Below are 26,664 nucleotides of genomic sequence, written 5' to 3' on the forward strand. Positions count from 1 at the left end.
CTTTAGTTCATGAAACCATCATTTAGTTCACCTTCACTCTCACAGTGACACCCTTGCAGTTAGCAGGTTATCTCACAGTCCTGAAAATCACCCAGTCCAGATGTAACAAAGAAAACTACAGAGATTGTAAGAAAAGAAGGGAATTTAAGGCTGGGATGTTAGCTAACATAAGCCAGGAAATTTAAAACGGAAATTGAAATTTCAGTCTAAGACTGACATTTTGGCACTGATACTGCATGATTTTCCTTTGAGTATTGTCAGTCAAGATCCTCACTCCTGGGACTACACCTTCACTGTACATTCCAAATATATAGAACATGCAAAGATGCTTTGAAATTTCATGTTATTTGCATTTGGACTGACATATTCTTGTAATATGTTTGACACTGAGCATTTCTGTAACAAAGAACTGATCCGATTTCAACCCAACTCTTTTTCCAAAGAATAACGGGCAACTACACATGAATGAATAAGTGAACAGTTTGCCACAGCAATGAATGCCTGTGAAAACATCAAGTTTGCAGGCACCAGATGGAAGAAGAACATTACTGCAATTCCTGCATCGCATTGTGTAACAGCCAACAGAGCCGTTAACACTTTCTGGTGATTTCTAAGGTTTTTAATGTGCTGTTCTCTGAAGGTGGTTTTTTGTGCCCTGTCAGTCTGCAAGCTAGGTTCAACTGTTTGGGAAGAAATTCTATTGGCAAGCTATCAAACAGAGAAAAATAGAAAATACAAATGGAAATAAATACTAATGATCATGTTACAAAAATCACTAGACGGACTCAAAGCTTATGTTATGAAGTATGACCTACTACCTACAGCACAAGTCTTTCACCTCTCACAAGCCACAGCTTTCTCTGTTCTGTACTAGAATGGCCTGCCTTTCTGCATCTTGGTTTATTACTTATCCCAGAGAAATGCTCACCTCATGATCCCGAGGAGTTTTTACACTTTACTGTTGCCTTTTTCAGAAAGCGAACTTAGATCTTACTTACCATATGACATTATGTCCTTCTCCACAATTCAGAGGAAAATGGTAAAAGATGTTTGGGTCAATTGAAATTACTTATTTTCACTGCTACCACCACAGTTTATAACAAAAAAGTTACCCACCCACTGAGCAAAATACTCCTGGTTACAGATAACCATTTACGTTAAGCAGTGTATCTTCCTGCCCCAAATCATCCCTTTGCCCTGACTCTTTCAGTATCTTGTATACAGTAGAACTGACAGAGTCTCATTGAAGTTGTCAATAAGCATGCATAAGCAATGTCTGATCTAGTCCCTGGCAAACCAGGGCAGAAAGATTACACAACATTAACAAGCTGATTTCAAGTGAAAAAATACCCGCTATGTATTAAAGATGTATTATCTTGTTCATTCAGGAAAACACCTGTATCCCATACAAATTCACATAACCAAATTCCTTTCAGCTGTAAACCACAGGAATAATAATTTTTAAATTGGGGTGTTCATAACCACCATATTTAACTCTCTGTCTTTGCAGTATCATGTAAATACCAGTACAGTACAAAAAAAAAAAAATCTTATTTCTTTCACTGTGTTTTTAAAGGGCATACACTAAGATTTGACTTATAAAAGGGAAGAAAGCAGTGTCTCCTCACTGTGCATTTGTCTGCATGAGGAAAAATCAGTTATTGTTACTACTGGCAACAAAACAACTCATAAATCTAGAACATATTTTCCACAGCATAAGTTCCTAAATCTCAATCAATATCAGTGTTATTTAGTTCTATCTAAGAAGGACTAGACTTCAAAAACACAGTATAACTCTATAATGTCCTCAAGGAACACCACATTCTGACCTCAAAAAGAAAGCTAAATCACTATCTTTACAATATTAACATAAAACCAACAATGGCTGCTTATTCATTAATAAAGCTAAGAAGTAAGATCTGGAGTATAGAAAGATTCAGCATGTAGAAAGGAAGTATGAAATGGAATCTTTTTCCAGTGTAGGAAATAATAACTCTTCTCCATAACAAAGGTAAGAAAAGGATTGCTTCACGTATCTTAAGACTGACCCAGGTGAACAGTTCAGAGACAGTGATGGCAAGATGGTGCTGCAGAGGAAACAAAACTACTGGTTAGACCTCACAGCTAAAAGGACAGTAACAACAAATTTTCTACAAAGCAGCAACATAAGGAAGTTTGGCCATTTTGCCTAGCTCTCAGGAAGCTCACTGTAGGGCCCTAAATCTGTAATATTCTCTCCAAGCCAACATAACCTGTGTGTTGCAGGTGAAACACACTGAATCACGTAACTGCTACAAAATACAGGCCCTTAGCCAGAATAAAAGTATTGCTCCAATATGGATAATCACTGTCCCTAGAACATTAGAGCATAATACTGCACCAGTACAGCTTAATTTAAAAGAAACAAAGGAAGGCATATATGCAAGGCTGGCAACATGAAGTATTTTGAGATCCACTATAAAAAGGAAAATGCTAACAATTGACTGGATTGTGATTTTGTTTCCTTTGCGGTAAAAGAGTATTGATAAACACTATGGTGTCATGTTGCTTTTTTGTGAGCTGATGTCATAAACATTTGAAAAAATACAGTCTTGACAGAAAGACAATGCTCTGTCTGGAGTTAGGGTAGTGAATCGCCAGATTGCCCCTGGAGCAGCCAAAGGCTGGGATTATGAGCGGAGTATTACAATGTCCCTCGGGATGCTCTGGCTACTCTGGGTGGAAGCAAACTGATCCAAACCCAAGGTTCTGGCGCAGGAATGCCACCCAGAGCACTGGAAACAAAGATCACTCTTAGTCACTCCATTCAGCCCTATTTGCCACCATCACTAGCTTACCACGTATGTATGGGCATGAAAGAGAAGCATACTTTAAAACTCAGGTTTCCAAAACACTATTCATGATTTGGTTGGCTCTTACATTTCCATACCCTGCACTGGCCAAACTAAAATACAATTCTGTATCAATTAATGTCAAAGGTATTTCTATTGCTAAAAAATCCTTTCCCTTTACCTTCTTAAGGCCAGGTTATTAAAAACATACATGAACAACTGTTTTTAGCAATGCAAGAATTTTAACATTAGACTTCTACTATATTTAACATCACCATCAATTTTAATGGACAAGCTTGAGGCATAATACTTTTGCACATCTCAGAGATTAACCAACTCCAAACAACTACCACGAATACCTATCATGTGTTCTACCAAATCCTGAAGTGAAGTCTTAGTACAAAAATGCACAGTTTAGAGACCACACAAACTCAAAGAGAGTAAAATTCAGAGTAACGCACGTGGGTCTTATATGCATCCTAGTGAGTATTCCCACATGCCTGTCCCCATTTCTGAGCTGCACTGAATAAAAACACTGCAGTATACAACTGTCCCAAACAATCTAGTTTTGGAAGCTTAACTGGGATTATTTGGGATCTACTTACTCATATGTGAAAAAGAATCGTTGTATACTACCGATATTCTCCCCCCAAACCTTTAATTCTTGTTATCAACAAGTACAGCCCAGTTTAGGAAATGCCACAACAGTATGACTTAACACCACACAAATTAGTTTTAATATGTTAAATAATATAATAGAATGCCACGGTGTGGCCATTTGTGCCACCACAAGCATTGCTGATATACATACGACTTCATTACAAAGGCCTGTAGGGACAGGACTAGAGGAACTGCTTTAACCTGACAGAGGGGAGACTGAGATGAGCTCCTAGGCAGAACTTCTTTCCTATGAGGGTGGTGAGGCCATGGCACAGGCTGGCCAGAGAAGCTGTGGCTGCCCCATCCCTGGCAATGCTCAAGGCCAGGCTGGACAGGGCTTGGAGCAACCTGGTCTAGTGGAACGTGTCCCTGCCTGTGGCAGGGGGCTGGAACTGGATGAGCTTTAAGGTCCCTTCCAACCCAAACCAGTCTGTGATTCTAAAGTCTATGATTATCTCTTTTACTCATGGTAGCTAAATTTCAACTTTTGGCAGAAAAGGGAGAGGTGATAAACAATACATAGTAGCAGCAAACCACTGTATCGTGAATATTTTTTTGTTTTAAATAGCAATAAAACAAACAAAAATGTCTATTTTTACGACAGTTCTTATTTAGACTATTACAGTAATATTTTTAAATTGAAAACAGAAAAAAAATACATTTTAATTTCTCACAAGCCCTTCCCATAATAAAACTGCAGAAGTTGGGATTTCTGGATGTTTTGCCCAGGCATCAAGGCACATCAACCTTGTGGAAATGAAAACATTTGATGAAAAAGTCACTGAGCCTTGTACAAGAAGACAGTGCTCTAGCAAACTGAGAGGTAAAACACACGGCCCAGGTAGGTAAGTATCTGAATATGTGGTATACATGCCTCTGTCACGTCTTTGTACATGTAATCATACACAGCTTTAAGATGAATTAGCATAATTTACAGGGCAAAGACAACTGCTGAGGTCCACTCTGGCACCATTTTTAAAAGCTATTTTTTACACTCTCATAATAATGCTTTAATTTACCAAAAGGTACATACACAGACACACACACACACACAAAAAAAACCAGACTGTATATTTATGAAATTAAATCACACTTAAAAAGTATTTAATTAAATTCTGACTTGAGTAATTAAAAAGTTTAAAATACTTCATAGTCTCTCAAAGTTCAGATTCTCAGAAAACCATCTTTACTTACTACAGCAAGTGTGCTCCATGGGAAACGAAGGTTTATTTATTGCAGAAGGCAGGCATTCTGCTGGGATTATGCCATGGTAACTCTGACTAAACTGTCACGTTCAGTTACCAAATCTGAATTAGAGCATCTTTTTCTGTGTTTGATGTAGCATTCATTTGCTAATGTTAAGCGACAACTCTGAATACTAAGAGAGAAGATAAAAAGTTGGAATCACTCGATGCTAACATCTAAACTAAAAAGAAATCACTTTTGGAGGTCACACAGTATGGTTCTTCAGTTATTCCAAAAGTTTCATAATTAGTTTATGTATTTGCTTTGATGCAATTTCTAATTTTTGTGAATAGAAAGCATACCCTATTGGGTAAAACAGAACAGCAATTAAAGAATGTAAAAGAGAATTCAGATCAGCGTCCCACCACCCACAATGATAGTCAAGCCAACATCATGTCATCAAAGGCACTGAAAACTAAATGTAACTAACTGTTAACAAGATTTGCCAGGATACCGAAGTGACACACAGAAAATTATCTACAAAGGTCTGTGCGTGGGAGACAGAAACCTCCCTTGTCTCCAGAACTTTACAGGAACAGAAGCATTTAACCTCTTCCACAAAACTTGAGACACCCCATCAGTGAAGTGGCCCAGAAGTAGGACATATCTGGGATTCAAATTACTTCTGTCACCACAGCACTCTTCCTTTATTGAGGTTTCTCCCGCTCAAGTAAGGGGTGTAACGTCTACACCAAGGTTTCTTCCAGCCTTGATATTTCTAAACAATGTCCTTCTATTGCCAACCCTTTTCATGCAGGAAACAGTTAATAAAATCCACACCAGAATATTTTCCTGTGGTTCAATAAAGGCTAATTCCATTTGCAGATTAATATATTTTTAAGCAAAATCACAAGCATCTTCACTGTGTTTTGCAACGCACTCTAGATCTCCTCAGACTAAGTGGTTTCTACAGGGCACAAACATGTTCTGTGGCCCAGCTAAGGCTGACTAGCAACATTTTGGGTAGCAGCACCAAAGGAAGAGCTTACTCCCAGGAGACAATGGAACTGGAATAGGAAGCCAAGTGTGATGAAAAAGGTCTGAGTAGATGTGAGACAAAACTGAGAGTACTTCCTTCATATCCAAGCTTTCCACATTGGTTTTTCAAGGGAACATATTCTGGGTTGAATACAGATGCAGTATGATTTACTTCCCTCCTCAAAGCAACAGGGAAACTATCAAAAAGACGAAGGGCAAATTCACCTGTTTCTGAGCAACTGCACTGCTCCTAAGCTCAGACAGTTCATTAAAAACTGATGTTTCACCTGAGTATGTCATAATTGATTTTCTCCCTTTTTACTAAGGTCCTTTCATTACTTCCTGCAGTGAGTGCTGGATTCTATTAAATGTATTTACATTTTTCTCCTTAAGTACTGTTTGCTGGGTTTTCAGTTCACATGTTTTAACCATTCAACAAATACTGTGGTTATGCAAATGTTTACACTGAGTTCATCTTATTTACTTCTGCACAAAAAAAAAAGGAGTTGTTATTAATTCTAAAAATACCGGACTTGTTTATAGAAAAAACATTAATAATTATTAAGAACTGTAACTTTTTTAGTTGTTATACACTGAACTGCACAGCTGAACAGCAAATCACATGGCATTATGAAGTTTAAGAAAGATGTCAGACTCATTCCCACGTCCTCCATCAGGCAGATCTTCGCTAACACCAAGGAACCTTTGTCAGCAAAGGTGGAGTCCACGTAAAAGTAACCATGTAACTTACTCAACATGTTTGTGAAGTTCAGTGGTCATTTTCCAAAGGCTACTTTTGGGTATTAACAGACCTTCAACATTCCCAGCCCGCCCACTCCTTTATAAAGTCGCAAAGGCTCTAGCTTCAGAAATGGTTCCATGCTGACTCACTTCTGCAATACCCAGAGGAGCTGAGACAAACCACACACAGATAATTACTACTCCAACTTATTGCCTCCCTTGAGCTATTTGAGTAACAAACAAAACAATGCATAAAGTGAATCCAGATTTTTCTGTTCTGCTATTTTAGAATATAAATTCTTTGAGGCAGGAAGACTATCTTCATTTTAAATTTTTATCATATCCTTCACTTTATCAACAATTCAGATAGTAATGTATGTAACTTCTGTCCTTGCTGGAGATGTGTCTACACAGCACTTAACAAAAGCTGGAGTTGGATAATGGTAAATACTGAAATCTAGAATGAAAGGCATAATTTCACTGCATTTGCCTACCTGGGTTCAAAATAAAGTAAATGAAATATGACTTTGTAGCATTTGAATAGTTTCAGTCATAGGGAGGAAAAACCACTCCAGTCACTATGATATACTTAGACTGGAAAAAGGGATGACTGAAACAGGAAAAAAGTCTACAAATACATAGGGGTATGCTTCCAGTTTCAATGGAAGCAGAAGCTACTGTCTCAGACAGTCAAGATACCAGTGCCACAGGCATCCCTCAAAACCAAGCCCAGGTTAAATTCATCAAACTGATCATTTTTGCATCTAGTCTCACTGACAAGCTTGTGATGAACAACTTACATGAATCTCTGCTATAAGTTTGGGTAATATAAGAATGTCAGTAAAGAAATATTTGAAACATGCTTCCACGTATGAACTAAGTTACACAAAAGATGTAATTCCATGTTCATCGATACAGACCCTGACAGATCTCTTGGCAAAACATATTTGACTTGAATCAAGAAAGAATATACACTGAAGATTGTGGTTAAATTAGCCAGAACACAGTATGGTGGTTACACAAGATTTACGCTGTCTGTGGAGAAGTACAGATGACACTCATCTGGCATAAAGTCAGGAAAACACAGAAAGACAACTGATTCAATAAAAATTTAACTAGAACAAAACTGCAACCTCCTAATTTTCAAATAGCACCATGTGTTTGTATTAGCTACATGCTTTTCATCTCATGCTGTTTTTCTTCTGTTGGAAGATGCTCTAAAACATTTATGTATCCTTCAACTCATACAAAATGATATCCTAGGGACTGAATCTGATCTCATTGGTTAGAAGGGTGTCCTCCACAAACCTGGTCTAAAGTTTGTTTATGGTTAGTCATAATGTCATTAGTAGTTTCTGTTTATGAAGCCAGACATCAAAACAAATACCTTTATTAAACCAGATTCACAGAAATCAGAACATTCTCAATCTCTTTCTAGTAAGATGGCAAATGAAAGATGATGGCAAACGAAACAAAGGGTCCCCACACTTGACAACTCAATTACTGCCAAGTATAAAGAGAAATTTTCTAAAACTGCTCTAAGTAGTTACTAGAATTTAAGCATACCTGTCTTCAGATACCTTGCTTCATAGTGTCAGTGAATTTATGTGGACATAAATCCATATGAGTTCATAAAGTAATTCATCTACTGCCTAGGACAGCTCAGGAATTAGCAAGAGTGTGTCTGGAAACGAGCAGATATCCAAGGATAATAAGGAGACAGTCTGAATTCAGCAGGCTTGCCAATGAGCTGAAGAAAACATCAATTAACTATTACGTGCATGGCGTAAGTCTTCAAGTTCCAGAAAACTGAAAACCTGCTTCATTCTAGGTAACATGACAACTTGCTGCAGCACAGCACAGTGACTGTGTCGTGGTTTAAACCCAGTCAGGTAACTTGTTCACTCACTCCCAGTGAGTGGTGCCGAGCTGACAACAATCGAGGTCCGTGTCCCCCCCCCACTGGGGTTCTCCCCTTCCCCGCTCCCGGAGGAACGGGGAGGAGGATCGAAAAAGTGCAACTCCCACGGGTTGAGACAAGAACAGTCCAGCAACCAATGTACAACACAAATCACCACCGCTACTATCAACTACAACAATGATAAGGGAAAATAACAAGGGAAGAGAATACGATACCACCGGCCAAGAAAACGAGTTCCACCCGGAAGCCCGTGTCCTTCTGGGTAACTCCCAGTCACCCCCCACCCCGGCCATGACGTGCTGTGGTATGGAATACCTCCCTGGCTAGCCTGAGTCAGGCACCCCATCTCTGCTTCCTGCCGGCTTCCCCTCCTCCCTGGCAGAGCATGAGCCTCACAGAGTCCTTGGTCAGGGTAAACATCACTTAACAACAACTGAAAACATCGACTTCACCAACACCGTTCTCAGGCTGGAAGTCAAAACACAGCACTGCACCAGTTAACACAAAGGAAAAAAAAAAAAACATGACTGCTACTGCTGAACCCAGGACATTATCCACCCCTTATTCCATACCATTCACGTCGTGCTCAGATCCCACATTTTCAATACACCATCGCTCTCCCACATATATACATCCATATACATACAGACCAAGAGGAAAAGATCATTTTCTTAGTGCATGGACCAATCCCTATAATGCTGCCGAGTCCATTCGGTCCATGATGTTCAAAGTTCATTCTCTGTTGGGATGATGGCTGGAGGGAAGTCAGGGCCAGTCGCTGGTGACCTGGAGACATCTAGTTGATGGGCTATAAAAGCATTACACAGCAGGCAACGGCATACAATTGAGTTCACTGGCTGTTTTCCCCTAAAATCAAATCCCCTTGAGGTATACATCGGACTTCCCCATCTTCCTGCATTACCCACCAAGTATATCCAGGTCCCTGAGCAAAAGCAATCCCACGAGTGGGTTTGCCTTTACCTGAAGCAGGAATTACCCAGACTGTCTTCCCCAGCAAATTCTTCATATGCACCACGGGAACTTTGTCCCCCTCTACAATATGTAAAAGTTCTGACTGGGCTGGGCCGGCCCTGTTGGCAGATCCTCTGGTGTTGACCAACCAGGTGGCCTTTGGTAAGTGTGTATCCCAATGCTTGAAAGTTCCCCCACCCATTGCTCTCAGTGTAGTTTTTAACAGCCCATTGTACAGTTCAATTTTCCCAGAGGCTGGTGCATGGTAGGGGATGTGATATACCCACTCGATGCCATACTCTTTGGCCCAAATATCTATAAGGTTATTCCGGAAATGAGTCCCATTGTCTGACTCAATTCTCTCTGGGGTGCCGTGTCGCCACAAAATCTGTTTCTCAAGGCCCAGGATGGTGTTCCAGGCAGTGGCATGGGGCACAGCGTATGTTTCCAGCCACCCGGTGGTTGCTTCCACCATGGTAAGCACATGGCGCTTGCCTTGGCGGGTTGGTGGCAGTGTGATATAGTCAATCTGCCAGGCCTCCCCATATTTATACTTCAACCATCGTCCTCCATAACAAAGAGGCTTTAACCGCTTGGCCTGTTTAATTGCAACACATGTTTCACACTCATGAATAACCTGGGCAATAGTGTCCATTGTTAAGTCCACCCCTCATCACGGGCCCATCTGTACGTTGCATCTCTGCCCTGATGGCCTGAAGCGTCATGGGCCCACCGGGCCAAAAATAATTCACATTTATGTTGCCAATCTAAGTCTATCTGAGCCACTTCAATCTTAGCCGCTTTATCCACCTGTTGGTTGTTCTGGTGTTCCTCAGTGGCCCGACTCTTGGGTACATGGGCATCTACATGATGTACCTTCACCACAAGGTTCTGCACCCTGGCAGCAATATCTTTCCACAGTGCAGCAGCCCAGATGGGTTTACCTCTGCGTTGCCAGTTGCTCTGCTTCCATTGCTTCAACCACCCCCACAGGGCATTTGCCACCATCCATGAGTCAGTATAGAGATAAAGTACTGGCCACTTTTCTCGTTCAGCAATGTCCAGGGCCAGCTGGATGGCTTTCACCTCGGCAAACTGACTCGATTCACCCTCTCCTTCAGCAGTTTCTGCAACTTGTCGTCCACGACTCCATACAGCTGCCTTCCATCTCCGATGCTTTCCCACAATACGGCAAGAGCCATCAGTAAACAAGGCATACTGCTTTTCACTTTCTGACAGTTTATTATATGGTGGGGCCTCTTCAGCACGCACCACCTCCTCCTTTGGTGACATTCCAAAATCTTTGCCCTTTGGCCAGTCCATGATGACTTCTAGAATGCCTGGACGACTGGGATTTCCTATTCGAGTTCGTTGTGTAATTACTGCAGCCCATTTACTCCATGCAGCATCAGTTGCATGATGTGTAGAGGAGACCCTGCCTTTGAACATCCAGCCCAGCACGGGCAACCGGGGTGCCAGAAGGAGCTGTGCTTCAGTGCCAATCACTTCCAAAGCAGCTCGAACCCCTTCATAGGCTGCCAGTATCTCTTTCTCAGTTGGGGTATAGCTGGCCTCAGATCCTTTATATCCCCGACTCCAAAAGCCGAGGGGTCGACCTCGAGTCTCCCCTGGAGCTTTCTGCCAGAGGCTCCAGGTAGGACCGTTCTCCCCAGCTGCAGTGTACAGCACATTTTTTACATCTGGTCCGGTCCGGACTGGGCCAAGGGCTACTGCATGAACTATCTCGCGTTTAATTTGCTCAAAGGCTTGTTGCTGCTCAGGGCCCCATTTAAAATCATTTTTCTTCCGGGTCACATGATAGAGAGGGCTTACAATCAAACTGTAATTCAGGATGTGCATTCTCCAGAACCCCACTGCACCCAAGAAAGCTTCCGTTTCTTTCTTATTAGTTGGTGGAGACATTGCTGTTATCTCGTTGATCACATCTGTGGGGATCTGTCTACGTCCATCTTGCCATTTTATTCCCAAAAATTGAATCTCCTGTGCAGGTCCCTTGACCTTACTCCGTTTTATGGCAAAACCGGCTTTCAGCAGGATTTGGATTATTTTCCTCCCTTTCTCAAAGACTTCTTCCGCTGTATCGCCCCACACAATAATGTCAGCAATGTATTGCAGGTGTTCTGGAGCTTGCCCCTGTTCCAGTGCAGTCTGGATCAGTCCGTGGCAAATGGTAGGGCTGTGTTTCCACCCCTGGGGCAGTCGGTTCCAAGTGAACTGGACACCTCTCCAGGTAAAAGCAAACTGTGGCCTGCACTCTGCTGCCAAAGGAATGGAGAAAAATGCATTGGCAATATCAATCGTGGCATACCACTTGGCTGCCTTTGACTCTAGTTCATACTGAAGTTCTAGCATGTCCGGTACGGCAGCACTCAATGGTGGTGTGACTTCATTCAGGCCACGATAGTCTACTGTTAGTCTCCATTCTCCATTAGACTTTCGCACTGGCCATATGGGGCTATTAAAGGGTGAGCGGGTCCTGCTGATCACCCCCTGACTCTCCAGTCTACGGATCAGCTGATGGATGGGAATCAGAGAGTCTCGGTTGGTGCGATATTGCCGCCGGTGCACTGTTGTGGTCGCAATTGGCACTTGTTGTTCTTCAACTTTCAGCAACCCCACAGCAGAGGGATCTTCTGAGAGACCAGGCAAGGTGGACAGCTGCTCAATTTCCTCGGTCTCCAAAGCAGCAATACCAAAAGCCCACCGGTACACTTTTGGGTCTTTGAAGTACCCTCTCTTGAGGTAGTCTATGCCGAGGATGCATGGAGCCTCTGGACCAGTCACAATAGGGTGCTTTTGCCACTCCCTCCCAGTCAGGCTGATTTCAGCCTCCAGCACAGTCAACTCTTGGGATCCTCCTGTTACTCCAGAAATATAGATGGGTTCCACCCCTTGACAGCTTGATGGCATCAGGGTACACTGTGCACCGGTATCTACTAGAGCCTTATACTTCTGTGGGACTGATGTGCCAGGCCATCTGATCCACACAGTCCAGTAAATCCGATTGTCCCCTACCTCCACCTGGCTGGAGGTAGGGCCCCTCTAATGGTCGTCACAGCTTTGGACACTTAAGTCGTGGTGAAAGGGATTATTCTTCGTTATCACAGGAGCTGGAGTAAAATCAGCTCTTCCATTCCATCTGGGAAACTGCTCACCAGAGACTGAAGCCGTAGCTCTCATGGGACGATCAGTCTTGGCCCTTGCTCCCTTCTTCAGTTCACTCACCCGTTCCTCCAAAGCTGAAGTAGGTTTTCCATCCCACTTTGTCATGTCTTCTCCGTGATCCAGCAGGTAAAACCATAGGGTACCCCGTGGCGTATACCTCCTGTATCTCCTCTCTTGAACAATAGGACGCCTTTTGTTAATAGCTGAGACGTGTGTTGGTACACGTGAGGAGCTGGATAAATCAGATACATCGTCCCTCAATTGTTTGAGGTCCTGGGACAGTTTTTCCACAGCTGAGATGATGGAAGGGGTGAGGTTGTCTTCGAACTCTCGGAGTTTATGAACCATTTTATCCACTGTTAGTGGTACTATGTCATTCCAGGTCACTGTTGCCAATGAATGGGCATACGATGACGGTGCATTCCGTGTAAGTTTTCGCCACATGGGTCGTGTACATTCAACTTCATCTGGATCTATAGGTGTATCCCCGTTATTCGGCTTGATGTGATAGATCATCTCTACGATGGCCGATTCCCTCAGAGACTGGATGCCTTTGTCTATAGTAGTCCACTTGGCCGAACGACTCGTAACATCGTCCTTGTACGGAAACCTTTCTTTCACAGCTGCCAAGAGCCGCCTCCAAAGGCTGAGGGACGTTTTCTCTCTTGCGATTGCTTTGTCAATTCCCCCTTCTCTAGCAAGTGATCCCAGCTGCTTGGCTTCTGTACCTTCTAGTTCGTGACCATCAGCCCCATTGTCCCAGCATCGGAGTAACCAGGTGATGATGTGCTCCCCTGGTTGACGGGTAAAATCTTTTCGCATATTCCGCAGCTCGGTTGAGGTCCGAGGTCGAGAAGTTACCTCTTCTTCTTCTTCTTCGTCATGTGATGATGACTCCTGATCAGATTCTGGACCGGGTGGTGAATTCATTGGTTCTTCATCTCGCTTCACCCTTTTTGCCTCCTTTTTGCTTGTTCTCTTGCGTACAGGGGCAACCGATATTGGTACGAATTGGTCCTCTGGTTTGGCTGCAGTGATTATCACTGTGGTTTGAGTAGCAACTGTACTTGTTGCTGGGGGTGGTGTAGCTGCTGTACTTGGAGCTGGGGTAACCGCGCTGTCTGTTGCAGTTGAAGTTTGAGCAGCTGCTGTACTTGCCACTGGGGTAGCTGCGCAGTTCATTGCAGCCAAAGTTTGAGTAGTGACTGTTGCTTTGCCCTCAGATCCGCCGACATTCTTTTCCTTTTGAAGGTGCTGGATAGTGTTGAACAAGATCCTGTAAGCATAGGCCAAGCCCCAGCACGTTGCCGTGATTTGTCCATCTCTGGTATGGCCAGAATGACCAACACCGTTTTACTAATTCTTCTGGATTTTGCAGTTGTTCGGTAGTGAAATTCCAAAGTACTGGAGGGGCCCACTGACCTAGATACTTGCCCATACTATCCCACACACCCTGCCACTCATGGCTGTCCAGCCTCAGGGAAAATCTCTCGGTCCTCCTACATTGTCGTTTGACCCCAGACAAGACCCAAACCTGACTCTGCTTAACTCCTGAAATCAGTAGTGGGCAAAACACACTCTGTATGCGTGTTAGCATGGTGATTCCCATCACCATCAGCAAACAAGTCTCAACAGCATTAAAATGCCATTCAAAAAATTCAAAACTCTCAAATGTAAATGGTCTGGGGGGACGACTGGGAGGGTAAAAGAATGTCTCCTTCACAGGTTGAGCACCTGAGAAGGACAAAAAAGATGTGTAATTGCTAAGCACCTCCATCATATACCTCCCAAAGTATAAAGGTGGTGACCACACTGGGAACATAAGCCAGATCAGTTTCATGATCAATGATTCTATTGTATTACAAGTCATTACCATAAAGTACAATGGGACAAAAACCTTAGCCCAAGCCCCACACTTGAAAAACACTAATACAGCAAATACCGGATGAACGTAAGATACGATATACTGAAACTGTGAGATCAAGAGGAACAACCTTGAGAGCCAATAAATCAGCATTGTGACGAGTGACTACCAATCCAGTCAGATCTGTTCTTATCTCAACCCCTCGTGCCCCACGTTGGGCGCCAAAAAGAACTGTCGTGGTTTAAACCCAGTCAGGTAACTTGTTCACTCACTCCCAGTGAGTGGTGCCGAGCTGACAACAATTGAGGTCCGTGTCCTTCCCCCACCGGGGTTCTCCCCCACTCCCGGAGGAACGGGGAGGAGGATCGAAAGAGTGCAACTCCCACGGGTTGAGACAAGAACAGTCCAGCAACCAATGTACACAAATCACCACCGCTACTATCAACTACAACAATGATAAGGGAAAATAACAAGGGAAGAGAATACGATACCACCGGCAGGTAAGACGAGTTCCACCCGGAAGCCCGTGTCCTTCCGGGTAACTCCCAGTCACCCCCCCACCCCGGCCATGACGTGCTGTGGTATGGAATACCTCCCTGGCTAGCCTGAGTCAGGCACCCCATCTCTGCTTCCTCCCGGCTTCCCCTCCTCCCTGGCAGAGCATGAGCCTCACAAAGTCCTTGGTCAGGGTAAACATCACTTAGCAACAACTGAAAACATCGACTTCACCAACACTGTTCTCAGGCTGGAAGTCAAAACACAGCACTGCACCAGCTAGCACAAAGGAAAAAAAAAAAAAACATGACTGCTACTGCTGAACTCAGGACAGACTGCCAAACCTGTTCTTAGCTTCTGCTGTATTCCTCTTGGTTCTATAGAGAAGACTGCCTCCAACACAGCAACCTACTGTCTATCAACTGACCTCTAGTTCTCACAATACATGCAATACAGGAACCTCTGTGCAAGTAAGCTGTTCCAACAGGAACTGGAATACAACAATTCACACTACCACCACCCCAAAGAAGGGTGGTACTTTGCCACACTCGCACATGCAGATCCACTGCATGCATTGAGTACACATTCTGATCTCCTGTATGACCAAGGCATTCCACTGCATGGGCATGCCAGTGACAATGCAGGGATTTCAGTCAAAACTTAAATCAATGCAAATTGTTCTAATGGTTTATCCTTAAATTCTTTTTTTTTTTTAATTGCTACTTTACAAAATACAGGCCTCAACTAAGGTTGAGCTTCAATGTTGAAGTGAAATCTCAGCTTCAGTGAAGTCACCAGAAAAAACTGCTACTACTTTTAAGGAGCTCAGCCCTGTATTGTCATATGAGATTTTGTTGTATGAGATCCACATGACAAAAGGCAGACATCTACATCCAGGTTAACCATCTAGCTTCCCTTGATCATCATGGAAGCAAAACAGACACTTTTTAGCTCATCTTCTCCTAGAGAAGACACCTAAAATAGGTTGACTGATTTGTACCCAAAAATGCATTTTTTACCTCCTCAGGCTGAAACAAAGATCTAAGTGACACGCTCTGTATTGCAGATATCTAAAATAAGCAGAAAGAAACCCACACAGAAATTTATTCTTGGTTCTCAGAGGAAAACACAACTTGTATAAATGGCACCAAGCATACCACATACTACAGACTGCTCTAGAAAACACCAGAATACACAGTTATTCATCACTCCTTCACCAGGAAGGCTCCAAATATTTAGACACCAGACAATGAGACAGAAAACTGGAAACATTAACTATCCATATGGCCAATGAGCTGAAATAAACTGCTCAAATAATTTTATCATTTTCTCTGGAGATGCCATATAATTAGCACATTTTTGATCCTGTGTTGACTGGTAACTGATTTTGTTGTTTTAATAAAGTTGCTTCAGTTATTCTGTATATTTTCTGTACTGTATCACAGACTTTACCATTCCTTTACAGATTAAATACAAATAGAACAGGTACTTTCGCTTCTCTGCAGTTTCAATATCCTAACTGTACTCTTGTACTCTTTGCTACAACACAATATACTCACTGATTTACTCAACATCACCTTTCCTCTGATGTGTCTTTGGTCACTTAAACAGAAGTTAAGTACTCAGTCGAGATAACTTTCCCGTATTTCCACACAGCTTCAAAAATCTGATTTCTAATTTGCATCCTAATTTTCACCTTGCCTCCCAAAATTAACATTCTATTTGTAATCTCTCAACTGATTTCCCAGCAAGAGGAGAGGAAAATCTTGTGGCCTCATATGGCCTGTCATATGCTACAGTACATTTTTTCCCTCGTCTTTTTGACAACACGGGTTGTTCCTAACACTGGATATTGATTTGACTTTAATTTCCTTACTGTTCCTAGTTTAATTATCTCACATAAAACTATATATGATATCTCCCACCATGCCTTGAAGATCTGACTACTGGCAGATGGAATTACCTCAGTAAGACACAAGCAGTAGAGATACAATATAGAAAAAACTAGATCATAACAGTAATTCTGAAACTGAAAATTGAATACGCAACTATCAGATGACTTTTTTTCCAAATAAATTAAAACTCTTACCTAGAACTCTGTCAGAATTCAAATATATAACATTTACAAATTTTCTAAGGAAAAAAACTGGCAAATATTGAAAGTATGTAGCCAGTGGAAACCTTTCCAGTTTCTAACAAGACCACAACTTTTGCTGAACTCTATTCAACAGAATATATTTCAGAAATTTATTGAAAGACACTGCAGTAACTCCGTAACACCAGACTGTTAGAACCGTGCAACAGGACTCTCACATGGAACATCTGTGGCAAGAATATGCATCTTATACAGCCACTGCTGTGCTTGAGCAAATTAATCCCCTACAGAGTCACTGTTTCCATCTTTCTCCTTAGGGTGAAATGCATAGTTTCACTTTATGTATCTGTAGCAAATTTCATTTTCCAATTTACTGGTATCCTTCTACCATTTTCTAGATTAAATAACTTTAACAGCCTGGTTAGCCTTCAGTTCAATGAAGAAAGAAAATGCAACATAATCTGCATTAGGCAGTGAGTATTTTGGAGAAGAAACTCAATTTTTCTCTTACACACACCCCCATGTCTCATAATCTACAATATTTTTTCCAAGACCTTGCTTCACTCTTCATCTGTTCTTACTAGCCAGGACTGAAGTATACAATGTCATAGTGACAAGTAACAACTTCTGAAGCACTGTTAACCTTCATTTGAACAAATACTAGAATGCAAATTAAAAGAAAACTTAAAATGCTTCAGCTGTGACTTACATAGTATGCTTATAACTGGTATTTATCAAACAAATGCAAGGTTATGGTTCTAAAGATTATACAGCTTCCAATTCATATCAAAGCTAAGGGGTTGTAAAACGTTTTGTTTGGTTTTTTTTCAGTTGATTGAACAATTTGTCTTGCTGATAAAAGAACCACATCTTGTTTACAGCTTCCTTGTGTCAAGAGAATCCTTGCTGCTCCTCATGGCACTCTGCGAGACCAAGGTGCTGCTTTAGTCCAGCCCTGTGCTTGCACTAGTCACTTGCACTGAGTAGACAAACAGAATATGAAGACCAGGCTTCTACCTGCCAGTAAAAGTACTTTTCCTCTAGTCAAATATCTGCTTTCACAAAATTTTTAAGAACCAAACACTTTTTGATACCTACCCCTCTTCAAAATACAGCTGAAAGCTGTCAGTGAACTAAAGAATCAGTAGAAATTACTACTCCACAGACTATCAAACAGCATGGTTGTTTTAAGTGTCATTTCCTTCAGAAACCAGGCCAAAATAACACTCATTTCAGACCCTGTACCAGAGACAGTGTGAAATAAAATAAAAAAATAAAAAAAAAAAGAAAGAAAAAACAGTAGGCTGAGGAAAAAAGAAAAGGAACTGCTACTGAAAAAGGTACCTGGAAAATACACCATCTCCATCTATTCAATATTTTATAGTATACAGAATGCATTGTTTTCAGTCAATTATAACCCAAGATTTCTCTTCATATTTATGGTAACAACATAACAAGACAGTGAATATCTACTGTTTATATCTTGATTAGTCAGTAATCTGCAGGTCTAATGCAGAATCAAACAATCAAGTAATTATTCAGATCAGTTCACCCTGGATTTAATGAATCATTTTCATCTTCTGCAAGAAAGAAGTTTATTCTCCTTCAAGAACACCAGATCTATTTTATTTCCCATCACCAGTTTCAAAACATTGCTCCATATTTTATGTTAGTTCCACAATAGAAAAATATGCACTGATTGTAAAATATTTACACGCAACTTATTCAGTAAGTTTCATTTACATGAGTATTAACCTAAAATTTTCTTTATTTTTTAATTAATATTTATCTCTAAGATAACTAGATGCTTAATCTTTTTTCCACACACACAAAAGTTTCCTTAATGTTGGTGAACCAAAGCGCAAAGAGATACCCTTCCATGAGGAAAACATATACATAAAAGATGCTGGAATCTTCCCATTTCATCCCAGTCCTCATCGCTAATAGAGCTGTACACCTGAATGAGAACAACTACAGGGAAAACAATTAAAGCCACTGGTCAATCTGAAATCTTTCTGGCAGGACTTAATTAACAGTATAGTATCTTTTAAAAATCTTGTTCATCATTTATTTTACAAACACAAGTCTAGAACGTGTACTTACTTCAGCATGTGTAAATAATGCTTGTTCAATGTTAGCACTGCATTTCTCCTTGAGATCTGGTGGGATGCTTCTATTTCTTACCTGGAAGTGTATTTTACTGAGATAACCATCACCAAGATCCTGGGTTCAGAAAACAAGAAAAAAAAAAAAAATCTGTAACCAAAATTCTAAATGCTATCACTGTTCTAGAAAATAAAGAGAGCATGATATTTAGGTGTAAACTCCCAGGTCTTTTTATAGTCACCAATGACTGCATTGCTTTTCAGCATCTTCTCCCAAGTAGTTTATACTAGCTGTTGGCATTAAAGGAAGTCAAAGACCTGAACAGTAAAAATAAAATTTTATACAGCTATTAACTGAATAGGACAACTGCTACCTGGGAATCAGGATATGCAGCAAACAGGAAGTCACTGCACCAAGTTCATGAAGAGATGAGCAGATATTTATGATTTTGACCTATTTCTAGCAATGCATACTTGCCTGTATAAACTTCCCCGTTCTTGCTAGATTGGTTTCTTTTTGCTCTGTTCCCCCTCTAACATTCTTAAAGTCCTAAAAAAAACAAAACCCAGACAAAAAAAACAATCCAGCAACACTTCAGAACACGTGTGCAGTGTCACTACTTGCTCCCTTCTCTTTATCACCTCTGAGGGTCAAATGTAAGAGAAAAGAGACAAGGCTGTACCTTATCCCAGTTTCTTTCTTATCATTCTGCTTCCCAGGCCACAGGGTCTACTCCTGTAAAAAGCCCTTTTGCAATTTCAGAGTAGCAGGAGACGGTTTTAGGAGCTTTCTCCCCTTGCTGACCTGGCTGTCTACACACATATAAAAACATGTATTTTTTTTTTTTAATTAGAAGCAAGAAGAGAGAAAAACTTTAGTAACAGATCACTGGAAAAACACTCTGAAAGGGAGAAAGCGTATACAGAACACAACAGTAGCTACATGTTAAAAACTTGTTTCTCAAAGGAAACAAATAAATAGGGGTTTTGTTAGCTGTTTCATTACATTTTATTTTAAAGAAACACAGAAAGCATATGCACAACATCGGATGAAAAAGGATTCTATTCAGAACAGTCTCTACAAAGTTCATTAATGTAGCATTAAATTGTTGACAGGGCTGCAAATTTCACACTGTAATTTAACTCTTTGGTTAATCTGTCATTGCTGACACAGTTTTATCTTATGTATTCTGACCTTTAAATCAACACCAGTTTTATTCCAACACATCAGTTCTCTCTTTTTAAGGATACTGTAGAATACATGTACCTCCAAAATCCACTATGGGCTACTTGTTCACTTTGTTCTCACCAAGTTTCACACATTAAAAATTATAATGCTCTCTACACCTATTTTTGCCCATGAGTTTTTAAGCATGAATCATACTATGTTTGTATATTTCATATGCACACACATATACACCGTTTGTATACTTCAGCCCTGGCTTACAATTTTTCCAACTGCTTGCCCTATTTCGTCACTAAGCCTCACTTTGCTGGATGTCATGGGTGCAGAACCAAACTGCAGCCTGTGCAGTGGAGAACTGTGTATGCAGGGTGCAACAGTGACAGAAAAATTAACACTAACTTGCCAGTGCAGCAGCCACTTCCCTCAACCTCAACACTCTCTGAAATCTCTCCTTGTTGAGCTTCATGGGAGTGTCAGCAGGATTACAGCTACGCGCACAGGTATTCATCCCCCTAAGAGCAGCAAAGAAACTACTACGGCCACCCACAGAGGTAAAATGCCCCAAGGCACAGTGAGGTTTGCCAGAGAAGGACTGCTTCACTGAAGCATTCACCTCTCTGAACCAGTTCTTCCTGTCAGCAGGAAGGAGCCAAGTGCCACAGCCTGTGCATTCTGTAGCATTTGAGTGCCATGAAAAAATACCTATGGACAATTGGATTTAGCCGTCTCTGTATTTGATAGCCGCATGTCAGTGGCCAGAGGAGAGGTGGCAGGAAAGAGAAGCAACCTTCCTTTCGCACCCCCTGGTGTGATACCTGTTTTGCACCCTTCTGCCCCTATAAATATATCAATACTTTAGCAAGGAGTTTGATCTCATTAGTGAGGAAAGGAAGCTCATTTCTACTCCAGCTATCCTTTGAGTATCATAAGCAAAAGTGAACTGATACAGCCCCTGATATGATTATCTAGATTAACCTAAGTGAGTAAGTCAGGGACCCAGACTGAGTACAGTATTCAAGGGGGAGCCTGACAAGCACTGAGTGGGATAATGGCATCTTTATCTCTGCTTGTGATGCTCTTGTTGACTGCTTATGACTGTCTGTAGCTGGGAATTTATCGTGCCTTGTGTTGTTTCCCAATTTCCAGCTGCCATGGGAGAAGGTAGAGAAAGATTCTTCACTCAGGACATCAACAGCATCATACTGGAGTAAGTGCTGCTGGGAGAGAAGAGTGGGAATAAGAAACATAAAGCAGAAAGCTAACAGGGGGCAGCTTTCACAGCCAAGATTTAACCATCCACCCCTAATAACCACTCCAGTTTAGCTTCAAGTCCTACAGTAGAGGTGCTCTTGGCTTTTTTACAGCTTTCTTCTGGGAGAAAGAAACAGATTATAAAAATAACATAGTTTAGAACATTTCACTTACAGCTATAAATACATGGTTCTGCTTGGGCCATGTGAGCTTACGTCACAAGAGCCAGATCCACAAAAACAATGAGTATTTCATCATGCAAATTTAATCTCTGCAGAAAACTCAGGAACACAAGAACACAGTTCTATAAGCCTGGTTTACTTGTGTGGTCTTATTGCTATCAATGGGTCTATTCACATGAGTACCGAATGAGGAATAGGACCCAAGTGCATTACATCAGCAAAACTAAGAGTGCCCTGAACTACCCACAATGCATACATTGGGTGAAAAAAAAAAAAAAAAAAAAAAGGCAAAAAAATAATGGGACATCTTGTTAACGACAAGCCAAGCTTCCTTCCCAGACTACGTACTACATAAATGGGTGGTCTCAATGGCCAGGTTTTTATCACACTGAAATCAGAGTCACCAACTTGACCCATTAAAAAAAAGAAAAAAACAAAATCTCTTAAAATTTTTTTCATAGGTAAGAACAAAATTCTATCTCATTCTGCTATTTTCAGCAAAGCCTCTTATTTCACAGAAAGCTCAAACTTTGACCCAATAGAGGCTTAGAGCATCCTTCTTTGTTGAATAAATCCTCACAAATACAGCCTTGGACTGAAATCTAAAGTTTCAAATGGCTCATTGTAAAAAAGGGTTCACTATAACACTTAGCTAGTATTTGAACTCTTTTAAAAACTTCTAAACAGAGTGTACCTAAGGCCAGAATCCTGCTTCTTGCTGAAATTCTGTTAATTTGTGATTTACAAATGCTAATGTACAGTTGCCACAGAAGTGATGGCATGTATTTACTGCAGGACTTACTGCACTTCAAAATGGTAGAAGCATGATTTTTCTCCTCAAAATTCATGAAAGCATGCAAAACCACTAAATCCATTAATGTAAAACACAAAATCTAGAGCAGCATATCTTCTACAGCAAAGAGAAGAAATACACAGATAATAATGAGTACCCCAAAGTATCATACAGATACAGTCAGAAAAGCAAAACATAGGAAAACCTGTATTGCCCACACATCAAAAAAAGTGGGGCAGAGACATCCTAGAACAATGTGGATTTATTATTAGATGGAAAATAACAGAAGCATTCAAAGTAGAAACTGCAACTACTCAAAATATTTCTGTTCTTATTTAGAGAACAAATACAAATTATGTACCCATAAACCATAACTATTAAGAAGTTTTCATTTCAGTGGTGGGTAAGCAGGACATTAACATGACATGACTATTGTTAGGTATTTTTAAATCAGTACATAATAACTGCTGATCTTTAGGTTTTTGAGCATTGTGGAAGCTTCAGAGAAGCTTGGATAAAGCCAGCATGTATCAATGTATCTTTATATACTGGCTAATTTGAGTAACTGTACACATATTCACATACTGAAGTCATCCCAACCAAAAGAACAGAAGACATTACGTAGAATGCAGTAAATAAAGAAAAGCATATAGTACATGTAATTATTTTGTAAGAAAAATAGGTTTTATCATAGTAAAGACATGTTTGCTTGATAAACACAAACAATACATGCTCAGACTTCTGTAAGAAAACTGCTAATTCCATAAGTGGAAATTAAAACATTAAAATAATCCCATGCTAATCTGACTCCCACTAAAGGATGAAAATATGATTAATTTCACAGATATCAAATGTAACTTAAAAAAATGGGGAACCATCATATGTGATTCTAATGGGGTCCTGTGGGACTCGTCCCTGTTACTCAAAATTTTGATTAATGACCTAGAAACAGTATGTAATTATTATTGGTGAGGTTTGAAAATTATGGGGAACCAGCAAATAAGGAGGATTGATCACTTATACAGGTTTTTCCGCTTGCTGTATGCAACTAACATGTATTTTAATGCAAAACATTAAGTCACACATTTAGAATAAAAACTATGTGCTATTTCAGTTTACAGGGTTAAAGTGATCCTTGGATACATGACCACAACCTCTTGCCCAGAGTAGGAAGGTTTGAATTTCACAATGATACAACATCCATTGTCTAGTTCTGCCCACAGCTGAAAAAGGATTTTTATATATTGGACAAGATTCAGAGGAGATCCACAAGAATGGTTAAACTACTGGAAAACATGTCAGATAGTCAGGGAGCTCAACATGGTTTGCTTTTACAATTACAAGGTTCTAAAGGATCTAAAACTAAAGTACCAAACCAAAGAGAATTCTGATGAAAAAAGGGTGCCGGCTTAGAAGACAAAGGTACAGATACCAGTGGGTGGAACACGAAGCTAGGCAGTTAAGATTAGAAGGAACAGCTTCTTTTTTTTTTTTTTAATTCACTTTAAGCATAGCCAGCCACTTGAAAGTCTTCTTGAAAGCTGTGACTGTTTTTCTAACACTGGGAATTCTGAAAACAAAGACTGCCTAATACTTTAAAAGACATTTTCAGACCAAAACAGAAATCATCTTGGGTAACCCTTCAAAGTTACACCACAAAGTGCCATAGTTTTTGGATTCACGAACCCTATTCAATACAGATATATCCTCATGTAAACCATCTATACACTATTTTGTTCTTGGACAAGCTGTGCAAAATACCATTTATTTCATATGTTGAAATAAACTGCCCTCAAAAAGGATGTTCCAGCTTGTGGCAGTTGTCAACACTTCAAAAATGACAGAAAAGGTATCTAAAAATTAACATGATTATTTTACCTTGCTAGTTCTCCACTCCCAACCATCTCCTATCTGCTGTGAATGTTTAATAAATTCTTCACAGTACTGCTTGAATCTCTCTTCTTCCAAAAGGAAGTCCTCTCCACCTGCTGTCCTACAGGACATCTGCAGAGCAAACTAGATGTTAGTACTGGCACATAAAGTGAACACTAAAAACTTTCACTCATTTCTAGCAATTAAAAACAACAAAGCATTGGGAAGGGCAGGAGGAGAAAAAACAGGTTCTTTAAAATGAAGACAAATTTCTTCAAATACATTAGAAAATCAGACACACAAAATGGCTGAAGTTGGTATGGACCTCTGGAGATAATCTAGTCCAATCCCCCTGTTCACAGAAGAATCAACTACAGTAGGTTGCTCAGGACCATTTCCAGTTGGGTTTTGATGATCTCAAAGGCTGGAGATGCCACAACCTCTCCAGAAAATCTGTTCCAGTGTTTAATTACCACAGCAGTAAATAGTTTGCTGTTTAAATGAAAAAAATTATGTATCTGTTGGTGATCAACGCCTCTTGTGCATTCACAACATAGAGCGCAAAAAGCCTGGCTCTCTCTTCCTTATTCTCTCCCATTAGTATTTCAAACTGACATTTCTCATCTCCAGGCTGGTAAGTCCCAATTCCTCAGCCCTGCCTTGTATGTCAGCCACTCCTAATCATCTTTGTGGCCCCTCACTGGATTTGCTCCAATATGGCACTGTCTTTCTTGTACAGGAGAGACCAAAGCTGGATGTTTTGACATACATTTCCTTAGCAGCATTGCATAGCCAGTGACTGTACTGCATGGAAGAGGACTACTTCCATAGGCTTACCACCTTTTTCTTGGGGAACTGAATGGCTCCACAACACCCTAACAAAGTGTTTGCAGACCCAGAACCTCCACAATAGCCATCAGAGCCCCGAAGAAGCAATTGCTCCTGCTCATGTCAGCATCACAGCTCTCAATGGCCCAACAATGTGGCTTCAGGGGGTCCCAACATGCTTCGAATGAGCACCTTCCCTTTCCCTCTTATGCTTCCCTCCAGGGTCTTAAAGGTAACATAAAAGCTTCCAGAGGATCTTTCCAATTTTACTTTTTTTACCCTCTTTCAAAGAGGATTTCTCATAAACACAGCCAGTTTACAGACATCAGGCATCAATGCAGCACCAAACTCAAATACTCAGTTAACTATTACATGGTTTTTCTTAACAAAAAAAAAAAAAACCACAGAGGACACAGCACCTCATGTTATGTTCATATTTTTCAGGATCTGGCCCACAATCACAGTATCACCCTGTCCACTCATGACCTAATCATTAGTCTCGCACTTGAAAACACCTCATTTTCAACGGTAGTTAACTCAAGCCCCCCTTACCCTGTGACACCCGGATGCCAAGAAAGAGGAAATGTGGAAAACAGGCAGGGTAAAGGCTTCTGCAGTTCTCAAATTTCCCAGTTCAGATGATGGACCGCACAACTGCGTCCAATGTAAAGGAAAGTACAGCTCTCACGTTTTAAGCAGAGATCACAGAATCACGGAATGGTGAAAAGGTTGGAAAGGACCTTAAGATCATTTAGCTCAATCCGCTGTCTTGGACAAGTGGTATATGCTTTGGAACATTAACAGCTGTGAAGTGAAACCAGGCTGCTGGCACTCGCGCAGCACATCTTTCTTCCCTACAATAACCCGAAAAGACTTAACAGCGACGAGCAAAGCGGAGTTAGCCAGCCGCGCCAGTTCAGGGCCCCCCAGGCAGCAGGGACAAGGCAAGCCCCGGCCAGGCCGGCCCCTCTCCTCCCTGCCCGCCCCGCCATGTGGAGCCCCTCAGGCCCTCCGCCGGGTGGTGGTGGAGGGGCTACTGGAGGGACAGGCAGGCGGCGGGCCCCGGGGGGAGCCATGGGCAGACCGTCCCGCCTGAGGTGAGGCGAACTGAAGCGAGGAAGCGGGGAGTGGGGGATAGCTGCTCCGCCATACCGCCCTCCACGCACCGTACCGTACCTCCGCCTCCCGCCAGCGCCACGCTCCCAGCCAGCCCTCCGCGCACGCGCGCCGTGCGGCGGACCGCGGCCGGCGGGAGGGAGGGGGCGGTAGCGCATGCGCGGCTGAAGGTGCTGGTCTCGGCCGCGAGGTACAAGGGGGGTGGGGGTTTAGTCGCCGTGGGTGTTCGTGGCGCTGCCCGTGTGAGGTGATGGCTCGGGAGCGCTCCCGGCTAGCTGCCGGGGCACCGGAACTCTTGCCCAGCTCCATTGTCCGCTCCCTCCGCCACCGTCAACCGTACTAG

General features: G+C 41.6%; 1 protein-coding gene across 1 annotated transcript in view; it reads right to left on the reverse strand.

The window, feature by feature from the left end:
* Positions 1-26,428, reverse strand: part of ATG10 (autophagy related 10) — a 93,096-nt gene extending 66,668 nt beyond the window's left edge. Inside the window, exons 1-3 of the mRNA XM_061478745.1 lie at positions 26,377-26,428; positions 24,384-24,509; positions 19,092-19,211 (exon numbers count right to left, since the gene is read on the reverse strand). Coding sequence (XP_061334729.1) covers positions 19,092-19,211; positions 24,384-24,509 — 246 coding nt within the window. The 5' untranslated portion in view covers positions 26,377-26,428. The remainder of the gene's footprint in view (positions 1-19,091; positions 19,212-24,383; positions 24,510-26,376) is intronic.
* Between the last annotated feature and the right edge of the window lie 236 nt (positions 26,429-26,664).

Source organism: Pezoporus flaviventris, unplaced genomic scaffold (genome assembly GCF_033815535.1).
Source record: "Pezoporus flaviventris isolate CSIRO_AGI_PZ_B2104156 unplaced genomic scaffold, CSIRO_AGI_Pfla_v1 ptg000131l, whole genome shotgun sequence".
Lineage (NCBI taxonomy): Eukaryota > Metazoa > Chordata > Aves > Psittaciformes > Psittacidae > Pezoporus > Pezoporus flaviventris.